A 12,603-nucleotide genomic window follows, 5' to 3' on the forward strand; every position below is an offset into this window, starting at 1 on the left:
GCTGAGCCCCATCAGGAGTCAACCCCTAATCCCAGTAAGGAGTTCCTGCTGGTGGATAAGGGAAATATAAAGCCTGAGGCCAACAAATCCCTCTTCTTTCCATTCAGAACATCTTTCCCCAGACCACTAGAACTGACTTTTGCAAAGGGAATTAACTGCCCATCACTACGATAGCCCTGGCTGGAACGCCCTGCTCGTCCCGCTGAGCCTGGCACCGGGCTGGGGTTCCACACCGACATTCCCTGGGGCAGAGGGGAACGGGCAGAGCCGCCGTGGCAGCGCCTGAGCCCCCCGGGACCTGCCTCTCGGGGCTTCCCCCCCTCCCTGAGGGGCCACACGGCGCAAGTGTCACAGGACTGTCTGGAAAGCAGAGACACCCGGGGAGGGGGAAGCCGGGCCACCCCTCCGGGCACTCCGGGCACAGGGACGGCCGCGCCGCCCCGGAGCCGCCGGGGCCGGGCCGAGCCGGGCCCCCCGTGCGGCAGGAGCTGCTGAGGGGCAGCGCCGGCCCCGCCCGGCCCGCCCGGCACAAAGGGCGAGGGGCCGCGCGGCCCCGGGCCCGGCACGGCCGGGAGGCGGCAGGACCGGCGCTGCCCCGCCGCCCCCGGCCCGAGAGCGGGGCCGCTCCCCCGCCGCCCGCCCCCGGCCCGCTCGGCCCTGCCCGCGGCCCCGGCGCCGCCCCCGCTACCTGCTCGTCGAAGCGGTTCACCACGGCCTGCACCCACTCCACGGGCTTGTGCGCCGCCATGTCCCGCCGCGCCCGCCCGGGGAGCGGCGGGTCCGGCGGGCGGGGTCGGGGTCGGGCCCTCAGCGCGCGGGGCCCGCCATGACACCTCACCGGAAGCGGGAGCGCGCGCCGCCCCCGCCGCCGCGCCCGGGGCACTCCGAGCGCGCTCTGCGCCTGCGCACCGCCCCCGCCCGCGTCCGCCCGGCCCTGCGCCTGCGCAGCGCCTGCGCCGCGGGAGGGGCAGGGCGGGAGGCGGGGGGCCAGGGGGCGGGCCCTGCGAGGGGCGGGGCTTGTTTTGTGAGGGGCGGGGTGTCCGTGAGGGGCGGGGTGCCCGTGAGGGCAGCGGGGGGTCCCCCGGCACTGACCGCCCGTGACCGCCCCGCTCACGGGAGCGGGGTCCTACAGTGTCCCGTGAAATCACCTACCCAGCAACCCCCGCACACCCCGCTTCTGTCCCCTGTCCCGGGTGTCCGGGAGTGCCTCACCTCCCCACACCCACCCTGACCCAGCCTTTCGGCTCAGCCCGAACCGCTGTGCTCGGCAGATCATCCACAGTTCTTCTGCCACAGGCTGCAAGGTACAGTTGTGTTTTACCTTCTAAACATTAAAAAGGCCATTTCTATAAATCAGCTTATTTCAGTGTTCCGCTCCAAGGCAGCAGAGCCCGGGCAGTGACTCCAAGCTGAGCGTCCCCAGCCCGGTCTCACCGCTCCGTGTTCGCTCCGGATAACACACAAATAAACATCCACTTTCCTTCTTGGGAATGTTAATTTGTTTTCCTTCTGGGTAGACAGAAGCACAAAATAATGTTCTTTCCGGCTACAGTCACACTGAAGTCCTGACGATATAAATAAAGATGCTCTGGATTTAAAATTGGCAAATGTGCAGTGAAGAACTGGAGGAGAAAATGGACTTTCTGTTTCCCCACTCAACCTTGATGTGACTTGCAGACTCTTGCTGTTACTGTAGAACATATAAATTATTACCAGCAATAGCCATATCAAACATATTCTGAGTTAACTTTCCCTGTAAATAAAGAGCAATGAAATTCCTGTAATTCAGATTTAAAGGATGAGCATCCAGGAACTTGAGTCACAGCGAATATTCAAAGAAAAGGTGTTTTATAAAAAGATGAAAATAAATTGCAAACATTTTATTTAAGAAAAAAAACAATTAACTGGTTGAAGAATAAATAGTGGTCTCTGCCTGCGCAGCATGCAGTTCTGTGTGTCAGGAAATGCAGAGCATCCTGACAGACACAGTGCTCTGGGGTCTGTACCATCCATTTGCTGGGGGCAGTGCTGGCTGTGGTGCAAAGCTATCGATCCCTCTGCCTCCAAGTGCAGTGGAATGGCCAGCACTAATATGCTTCAAAAAGGGTTTTAAAGTTAAATGTTGCCTTGTGTTCTAGAAAAGACCCCTCTGTGCTGATTATCCATCCTCGTACCCAAACCGGACCTGCACGGCCTGTGTAGGTGTCTGGTTCATTGTCAGAATCTCCCCTGTGGGTGAAGCTTCCCCTGGGAACATTTCCTGCCCGTGTCTGTGTCTGGCACAGGGAAAGGCTCCACCAAGCACTGGCATCACCTCACAGTTCATGAGCACTTGTTACACTCCCCAGCATCCCCCCTGAGCAGGTGAACGGTTCCCTCAAACTCTGGAACACAGGATGGGCCCAGGGCTCTGTTCCCCAAGAGCTCCTGCAGGTTTTCCTGGAGGGCACCTGGGGCAGGGCCAACACCAGCTGTGTCCCCAGGATTAGAGTCAAGGCTTTGTCACAGGAGTGTAACCAAACACAAACCACACAGAGATGAACACAAAACACCCAGCAGGTTCAGGGCAGCAAAGATCTTACCCGGGATTGTTTATTATTATTAAACCCGAGGGCTGGGTCTCCCTGCTGGAGGCAGAACTGCCCCGCTGAGCCCTTCCCCATGGACTTGTCACATCTCCTTTCTCAGCTGTTTATATATTTCCCATCAATACCCCACAGAAATCAAGCAGGAATAAACTCCATGGAGGCAATTCAGCCACAATCTTCAGAGGGATCTCTATGTTCTGCCAAAATCCAAACAATAATAATTCATGCAGGGGCAGGAAAGGGCTTCAGCTGACTGATATAGTCACGAAAAACATGTCCCAAAAAGCCAGAAAGAAATCAGGGTGATAAGATTAGATCAGAGAGAAGCATCCTGGAAACTCCCGACTGAGGTAGAAAAGGACAGGCCATTTCTTCCCTTCAAAACTTACTAAACGAAACCAGCAGTGCTTCTTCCTGTTTCTGGTAGTGTTTTTCCCAAAACCAATCTGTTCCCTAAAAGCAAACATGACTTGCTGTAGTATTCCCAGATTTTAGATGGGGGGGGGGGATCTTCAGGGGCTGAGTGGTGATTTTGGAAATTCTCATAATGTTTCCCCAAACTCTTTGGAAAATTCCAGCCAGTATTTGTATCAGAGACCCAATATCCCAGAAGTGATCTGCTGTCCTAAAAACTCCACAATATCTCTGCTATTAATTTTTGTGCCAGACCCTGCCTGTGGGTACATGAAATCTGCCCTAATTCTGCCCTCCCACAGGCAGAGATGGGACAGTCTGTAACAGCCAGTCAGGTATTGTTGGAAGATAAACCACTCCAAGTTCCTGGCTCCAGATAACTCCCAGATGTGGCACCATTTCTTTAGCAGCTCCTGATAATCCCATGCTTCTTGGTTATTTTGGTGGATTTTTTAAAGACACTTTGGCAAGAGCTTCTAAATGCACTTCCTCAAGCTCCTATGTGAACTAAAATAAGAAATTACAGCCCAAGGTCTCCACACAGTGTTGTCAGGCTTTGGTGTGAATGCCAATGGCTTGTCCTTGCTAAAAATTTCCCACTGTAGCTGTCGAAGTGGCACGAGTGGTAGGAGTCATGTGGCAAAGGGAAGTTCCTGCCATGCCTTTGCTCCCTCTCAGCAGAGGTTTAGAGCCACAGAAGTGTGAGCTGGAAATGTATCTGTGTGGGAAGAGTCCCCCGTGGGAAGTTTCCAGCCACCAGGGTTTCTAGTCAAAGCCAAAGGTGCCCCTTAAATCACTTCCGTGGAGGTGTTCTGGTGCTTCTGCTTTTTGCCTGAGTAAGAGGACGAGGAAGCTGATGAGAAGGTCAAGGCACACAGAGGGAAGGATCTGGCCAGGTCTGCAGGAATTCTCAGCTCAGGCTTTGTCCTTGGCTCCAGAGTGAAGGTGCTGGTCCTGTGTCCAATAAAGTCTCCTTCAAAGGTAGAAGCCCTTAAGCATTTCCTGCCTTTCTGATGCATTTCACCCTTTCAAATTCAGGTAATTTTGGGACATCAGCTACAATGTACCCAGGAGGCCTGGGCCCCTCTGCTATTACACCTGAACTGGCTCTCTGAGGTAACACTTCTCTTGGCTTCTTTACAGAGAATATGGATTTTTCCCCTCCCACATCTTTATCGTCTGCATTTCTCTACTTTGTGTTTTCAACTCAAATTATTTATTAACCCATCTTTTTTTTCCTCCCACTCCCTGAAGCCTCTGTTTCATCCCTCAGTTTCTTCTCTCCATTCCCTCCATCCTGCTTTCTCGTTTTCTCCAGCATTTCTCAAACACTCCAGCAGTGGCTCAAATATGCTGAGTGATACACAAAAAATTAAAAAGTATCAGCTTTGGTCCAGAAACCTCCCATCCCTTCTGGAGGCATTCCTCTGCAAGGCACAGGTTTGACCGAGTTCCTGATGAACAGGGTGTCATTCTGCAGGAACTGGGATCAGGGTCAAAAATACTTTCCTACTGTTCTTAAGAGAAGCTAAACAAACAAACTTAAATAAATGAGGAAGGAAGGGAGGAAGGAAAGGATCTGCCAAGTGTTTGGTAAGAGGTGACTTAATACTTCTAAGCTACAAACGCCTTAAATCTAATCTGGGAGCGGGCAGGCTCCCGAGGGAAGCTGCGGGGCCTCCCTGGCAGCGCTGCAGCTCTTCCTGCACTGAGACATTGGAGCGTTTCCCCCCTTCTGCCAGGGCTCCGAGGACATCGCTCCATGGATTTGTCCATCAGAGGGCAATAGAGGCCGCTAAAATCCCTCACGTTCGAACCACTAGAGAAAACAGCCCGTATTTCTTTTTGTTCCATAAATGAGTGGTGGCTTTGTGTTCTTTCTGTGACGTGTCTCACTGACTTACCCGGCACGTGCTGGGGACATTTCAAACGGGAAGAAACTTTTCCTTGAACAGTAAACCACAGGTTCTTTTTCATGTTCTCTGCTTCCCAATTCCTCCCTGATTGCAACAGGAGCTGTCAAACAAGAACAGAGCAAGCAAATTATCTGACTAAATTAATGGTAATCACAGAATGATGGATTATACTTCAGAGAAATTACAGATTCCATACAAAATACTCACACTGGAACTTCTATCCCAGAAAGTCCAATCATCAAAGGATCATTCAAATTGTAGCACGTTTTTTCATACAATCAATTCTAAATGCAAATATTTCTGTTCCAGCAGAAATCTCATTTGGATGCAAAACACCAGGATTGTAATCCCTGATACTTGATCTGATAAAAAAAATAGTCCATTATCAAGGCCTCAGAAGAGCTCAGATATTCTAATTGCACTTAATGGAACAGAGGATTTTCAGAAACAAGAGGCTGATGCCGTGCACTGGAAAGGGACACAGCCCCATCAGTGTCTGCCCGTGTGCCTCGGAGCTATAAACGAGCTCTTTGTCAAGCCCCAGCTGAAGTTTGTTTGCTCACAATCACTCCCAGTGTACCTGTGCATGTTCTAAAGGCTTCACAGGAATGACATCATTTTGTATATCTACTTTTCCCTTCCCCAGTGAGCAATGCCTTCCCCACATACTACAGTCATTGCAGTGGTTAAGTTACTTAATTATTATAAAGCAGTATTTTAATTGTTCTGGATGACTAATCAGCTCAGCCTAGATTAGAACATTGCCCCAGAGGATAATTCGAGGTTATCGCTTCCTCTCCCTGACATTCTGGTTCCTTGCTCGTTTATCACACAACAGGGTCAGCAAGAGGAGCTCTCAGCCTGCTCCCAGTCCCCCCTCCCTTGCATCCTGCAGTGTTTCCACTGGAAGCAATGCAGGATTCTCCATAAAACCCCATTATATTTGTTTGAGTGCTTGTCTCCAGTGCCTCGTGATCAGCTCCCAAAGGCCACTCACCCCCAAACAGACCTACCCAACAAGCAGCAGTGAATGCTCATCCCTCAGGTGACCTGTGGAATTAAAACCAGTCACAACTTGCACAATACAGGACTGATACTTTTTTCCCTGGCACAGTTCCCATTAACTTTAGTGGAATTATTTCCCAGTTAGATCAGCTGATTTTAGATTACAACCACATGGCCTCAGAGCCAGGATTTGGGTTCAGTGCCATCAGCACATCCATCAAGTATGTCTTTTGATGAGTGTCCAAAGGCCTAAGCCCTGCTGACAGCACAGCATTCATCCTGCACCCTGCTAGTTCAGCACTGACCAAATGGCTGGGGCAGAAACAGCATTTACTGACTGAGTCACTTGTTAGCACAGACCTGCAACATCCACAGGTGGAACATCTAGACTGGTCTTTTAGCTTGCTTTGAACACAGTTGCTGTGCAGAGGGCAGAAATGCCACTGGATGAGCATGGGCACCAGAGGTCACCTTTTTTTGTGCCTCTGTCTTCCTAAAAACTCAGGTGTAGGACAGGGACTGAGGAGGGAGAGGGAAGTATCTGATGGAAATGTGAGTCTTTAAGAACAGGGAGAATGTCAAGAACAGAACTGAGCTTTCTGCTTCTTAAACAGCCTCTCTGTAAGCCTCGTGTCAGCCCGTATGAATTTAGGAACATAAAGACTCTTTGTTACTGAACAGTGTTCCCCAACTGCAGCTCTGTTTCCTCCCCATGACTCATGCCATTAGCTTATGCTGCCCTATTGAACTGCAACTGCTGCCTAAGCCCACTCAGGCTTTTCTAAAACAAAATTTTCAAAAAGCTCATTTGCAGTAGACACCCAGTGGTTTGAATGGATGGTCCCTGGCAGTGTCCTGGGGATAAAACTTGTGCTGGTTTGCTGGGCTTCCAAATAATGCTGAGCAGCACAAAGCCCTCAGCTGGTATCCAAACATAGATCCAGTCTTTCCTGTTTATTTATTTTTTAAATTATCTAGCCACATGGGCAATAACAATGTTGTAGAACTAAACTCCTGGCCACTAGTAGCTCTTCTTGCCCTAAACTTGAACCTAACCCTTTAAGGACCTGGGCACTCACTAACCTGCTTTGCATTTTTGGACTCCTTTTTCATTGTGCTGTAATTTTGCTGCGGTGCAGGTCCACAGATTTCCTAAATATCATCATGTGACTTAAAAGCAGCAGTGCAACAAAGACACCACCTCTGCCTTACTCACAGTCCTAACAGAGATTGAGAAACAGTAAAAATGCATTCCAGAGCTGCCAAGGGCAGGGAAAACTGCCAAGCTCTGTCAGAGTATGCAGTGTGACAGGAAAAGCCAGCTCCAACAGAAAGGAGGCAAGAGGGCAACGCTTCCAGGCTCAGTAAGAAAGGAAAAGGTTACAGCTGTGAAGCACAGGAGCTTCCTGCAGCTTAATCCTGTAATGGAATTGCACTAAAAATATTTGCTTCTGTTAGACTGGCAGGATTGAAGGGGTCAATTCATCTTTTCCTTCCATATATAAATCTCAATTTAAATTAAAAAAAAATACAAGACAACCTTCCAAAACAGCCCAAAAAAGGGCCTTGATTGAGCCATGTGGGAGCTGGAAGGCTTTAACCCAGGAGCACGGATGGGACTCAACTGCAGTTTAAAGATTAGAAGCTGCACAGCCGTGGATGAGTGGGAGTGAGTCTGCCCGGCCTCCACGTGGAGGATTTATCACCTTCCACCCAAGTTGTGTGACCCAGCCCTCACTACACCATGTGCTGTTTGCATTGCAGGCACTTGTGAGGGCTCCCCCTGCACCCAGATCCTTTGGATCGGTGCTGCACAAGCAGGTGAAGGAGCAACCCCTTCCCTGCCCCCTGAAACAAGGAGCCAGGCAGAGGTGCAGGCAGGGCACAGCCCTGGTGCCACCCCCAGAGCAGCAACCCCTTCCCTGCCCCCTGAAACAAGGAGCCAGGCAGAGGTGCAGGCAGGGCACAGCCTCGGTGCCACCCCCAGCACCGCCCCTGCCACGGCAGCTCTGGGACAATCTGCTGAGGGAACAGCAGGATCTACAGCCCAAGTTCCACAGTGCACACCTGCAATGTCCCCAGTGGTCCTGAATTAGGAGATGTCTGGGTACTGGCTTACACTTCAGGTCTTGCAGGAATGTACTCTCTGTCCTTTGTTTTTGCTTCCCAGTGGCCTTTCCCGTTTGGACTCTGGTGACCAGAGTGTTCCCAGAGCCATTCCCAGCCTGCAGCTGCCATGAGACACCATGTTCAGTCACCATTCCCTTTGCCCTGCAGCTGATCCACGTGTCCATAGGTCTGAGCACATCCAGCTCATCCCCCCGTTTATGACATCTGGCAGAAAAGTCAATTATGCTCCCCCCAAATCCTGCTTTGCTTTAGTAGGGAACCTACTGCCATTGTCAAGGCTTATTTGTTACACATTTTGTGTGCAATCTGTGCCTTCAGGAGAGCTACAGTGAGGGCGTAACCAGAAATCCCGCCAGGCTCTTTCAGGAAACATTTGTGAACAGCACAGAGCAGGCTCCAGAGAACCCCAAGTCCTGCCTGTGTGCACAGAGCCCATGCAGGGCAGTTGTGAGCTACCCACGGGTGCATTTCCAGGGCTAGTGGCAACACTGAGCTTTTACTTTCTGTGCTCCAGTGGCTGCCGGGATAATGGAGCCCGTAATTACATCCAGCTGCTGGTTAGGGCTCAAATTACAAAACCGGATTTCTGTGCCAGACCTTCAGGAAGCAAAGCCATGCAAGGAATCTCACAAATAACCTGCAATTACGTTAATGCAGAGGGTAGGGCCTTCCCTTAAGAGCTCTCAGACTCACTGAGTGACCCCGGCTGATCAGAGCCAGACGTGATGCTGGGGTGGAGAGGAGGGTGAGGCAGGAGGTGAATTACAGCAGGCACGGCTCTGGTGCTCTGTACCCAGGGCTGTTTAGGAACAGACAGAAGGAAACAAAGCCTGTGGCGTGGGGCAGTCAAACAGCACAGTGGGCTCTGTGCTGCTGAAGCTCCTTTACACCAGCCTCACTCTCCCACGGGGCAAACACGGCAGCACATCCTCAGTGTAACACAGAGGGGAGTTCCTGAGTTCTCCCCTCACCTATTTCCAGCTCCAACAAGACGGGGCTAGGCAGGATCTTTAGAAATTCTCTTGTCCAACCTCCACCTTCAAAAAACCTCCATTTCTCAGATTCTTCACCTTCTCTGTAGCCCTCTGCACGTGTTCCCTGTAGCAACAGGCCTGCATACAAGCCACCCAAATATTTTGAAGCTCAGTTCCACGCCAGCTCAGGCCCATCTCTGACCTGTGAGCAAACACTCTTTATCTATAAACAACCTGCTCTTTCCCAACTCCCCGCAGCAGGAATGCAACCCTGGCTGTTTCCAGGCAGAAGCTGCCACACACAGCCCGTAATTCCCCGACATGTCGCCTTCCTCTGTTCTGATCATTTTATTGATCTGCTCTACAGAATGCAGGGAGTCTATCTCATTCATTGTTCCTGTTAAACTCAACTTGCTTTTCTATAAATTGAATTTATAGATGATTTATTGGCATTTACAATGACACCCTCCGTGCCATTGGTTTTCCCTCTGTTCACACAATCCTTTGGTACATTTTGAACCCTGGTTATAATGACAGACTTAGGGTCTCGCACCTTTGTAAATATTCAGATGTAATTACAGATCAGAGTGAGGGAATTGAAGCCAAAGGAACACAGACCAGCTCAGTACCAATTTTCACTGCCCAGTGGAAAAGGACGTCCCTTCCCATTCCAGGGAACAGCTGAGGTGCTGGAGCATCCTGGCACAGGGCCTGGACACCTTCCCTGGCAGCTGAGCTCAGAGGAAACACAGGCTGAAGAGGAACACACAAACCCAGTAAGTATTAGAAAGGATTTTTTAAAGAAGAAGTGAAGTAGCTGTGTGGATATTGGAGGTTATGCTGGCATACATTGGGGTGTGGGTACAGTGAGCTCAAGGGAGCCTGACCTGCTTCCTCTGTAACACAGGGAACCTTCTCTACTGCCCTTGCTTAGGACAGCTTGAAGTTCTGAGTGTGACTTTCAGCCATCTGAGATAAGACCTCTTGTACCCTCAGTGGGTAAATTTAGCACAGATGTTTCTGGAAGCAGCTCCTTTACAAGGCATCCATGGTTGGCTTATAGAGAAGGAATGGTTTGAACCTAAAAGGAATAACCCCAAACTTCTCTCTCCCTTATTCTAGTGCAGCTATTCATCATGGAAGCTCTCAATTCTCCCCACACACACTGAGCCATCTGCTCTATTTATTATACCCAAAGACATGCTCCAAAAATTATAAAATCCCAACGAGACCAAAAGAATGCAGAGACAAAATTCCATAGTCTCTCTGATATTCCATCTGCAGCTTTTCCACAGCACACTCTTTTAGCAGACCTTTACAGATTAACCCCTGAGGTACCAGATGTACATCAATTTATGACCATCTAAAAATTTTCACAAGAAACAACGGTGAATAAGTTACAGAGCAACAGGGAAAAGGGAAGAGAGAAATGGCAGCTCAGAATTCCAGCAAGGGAGGGAACCTCAGCTCCTGGTGCATGAGGTGCCTATGGGAAGATCAGACAGTTCTGCTCCTGGCTGCTCCAGGATGACCCTGAGAAAGTGGCCTCATCCCCCTGCTCCTCCTCCCAAGAGCTGTTTGTCTTGTCTATTTGACTGCAAACCCCAGGGCCACCGTCCCACACTCGGCAGCCACACAGGGCCAAGACTGCTCGGAGCGACCCCACAAACAACACCACCAACGCTGAAACGGGGCCATCCCTGCAGCACCTCAGGGCAAGGAGGAACTGCAGCAAGGGGGGCAGAGACACTGAGGGGCAAAGACTGCTCAGGATCTTGAAAGCACGTTTACAGCCTGTGAAATGGCAAAGCCCACTGCGCAAGGCCCCGCTCCTTTAACAGCTCCTTGCAGGGCTGGGCTCTTGCTTTATTTGTACATCAGGGTTTTCTAACCCTTCACCCTGGGGGGGCTGTCACTTGGACCTCCTCAGAATCATGGAATAACAGAATATCCTAAGCTGGAAGGGACCCACAAGGGTCACTGAAGTCCAACTCCTGACAGCACTTCTCTAGTTTCTCTGCTGCTCATCATTCTCCTCACTGCAATCCCTTTTCCTCTTCAACCTCTTTGCCCTCTCTTTCTTTCTTCCATTCTTGTTTTTCTTTTCACCTTCTCTTTTGCCTCCACAAACTCAGGCTGAACTTTCTCCATCTCAAGAAGGTTCTCAAAACAAACAGGAGCTTGTGAATTATTAACAGTGTAGACTAAAAATAGCGTAATTTTTAATGACAGCCAGACCTCCGAGATGCAGGTACTATTGCACAGATCACCTACCTTGGACTTGGTGTGACTGGCCCTAACTGTTCCTAATTTGTCAGGAGTGCTTTATAGAATGACAGCTGTCAGGAGGAGGAACATAACTTGTGGGCCTTAGAAAGCCCCATGGGCTTTTCTAGTCCTTTTCTGTGTTTTATACTCACTGTGCTGATCAGACTCCTGGAGGTTTGTCTGTACAACCCACACCAGGACAGCAAACAGAACCTGACAGCAAACAGAACCCAGTTGGATCCCAGTGTTGTAAAGGCTGGAAATCCTCACTGTTTGAAGGTGTGTGAAATTAGATTAAAATATATTCCTCTGTATAAAAAGCAGACTAAATGACCTAATCACCTCTTCTGGCCTTAAATCTACTGTGCTAATGTGCAGAATGCACACTGGGGAAGAAACACCAACTGTTGGGGCAGTACTTACAGGAACAGAGACATAAAGAAATAATAAATTGCAAAATACTTTTCTTAAAAAAAAAAGCAAGGAAGGCAGCAAGCTGGTAACACCCCTGCAAAGCTCTGGTTCTCTGGCTGTAACAGCCCCAAGGTCAGCAAACAGAACCCAGCCTTGTGCTGGCTCTGTGGGAGGCTCAGACCCTCAGGAGGAACCTCTGTGAGCCCCCTCAGCCAGGGGCTGGCCTGGCTCAAACACTCCCAGCTCAGAAGCAACTCCAAGCAGCATTTCACAATATTCACTGGCTACAAATCTGCCTTGTGCCAAGAGATGAGGTGCTCAGAGCTGCTCAGGGCTCTTCCCTCTGCGGGCAGAGGAGGATGGATAGAGCAGGAACAGGGTTGTGCTGTGTCAAACTAATGCTACGATGGGCTAAGGGAGTTTATACAAACCCCTGGTAATCCGTGCTAGTGTTTGGATCACTGAAAATATTCCAAACTTCTTCCTGCTCCTTTCTTTGACATTGTGTCACTACTCGGGTTAAAAAAAGCTTCACTGGCCTTGCTCAGCCAGGGGTGATTCCTGGCTGTTGCTGAATAGCTCATTCCTGCCAGCGAGGCCACTGCTCTGGAATGAAATCACAGTCATTATCTGCAGTTAATTATCCTGCTGGGTGCTTCTCTGAAGTCCAGACAGAGCAAGGAAGAGTCACTTTTTCTAGAAGAGGGGCAGATTTTATCTGCAGTTAATTATCCTGCTGGGTGCTTCTCTGAAGTCCAGACAGAGCAAGGAAGAGTCACTTTTTCTAGAAGAGGGGCAGAACTTAGATATGCAAAAGGAGAAAAAAAGGAAGGAGAAAGCAGAGGACAGAGATGTTAATACAAATCACTCAGAGACCGAGATGGCCTCAGCGTC

The 12,603-nt window shown here is 50.1% G+C and overlaps 1 protein-coding gene across 1 annotated transcript in view; it reads right to left on the reverse strand.

The window, feature by feature from the left end:
- Positions 1-787, reverse strand: part of NF1 (neurofibromin 1) — a 79,946-nt gene extending 79,159 nt beyond the window's left edge. Inside the window, 1 exon segment of the mRNA XM_017821605.1 lies at positions 689-787. Coding sequence (XP_017677094.1) covers positions 689-748 — 60 coding nt within the window. The 5' untranslated portion in view covers positions 749-787.
- Positions 788-12,603: the final 11,816 nt, after the last annotated feature.

This window comes from Lepidothrix coronata, unplaced genomic scaffold (genome assembly GCF_001604755.1).
Source record: "Lepidothrix coronata isolate B3197 unplaced genomic scaffold, Lepidothrix_coronata-1.0 Scaffold91, whole genome shotgun sequence".
NCBI classification, from domain to species: domain Eukaryota; kingdom Metazoa; phylum Chordata; class Aves; order Passeriformes; family Pipridae; genus Lepidothrix; species Lepidothrix coronata.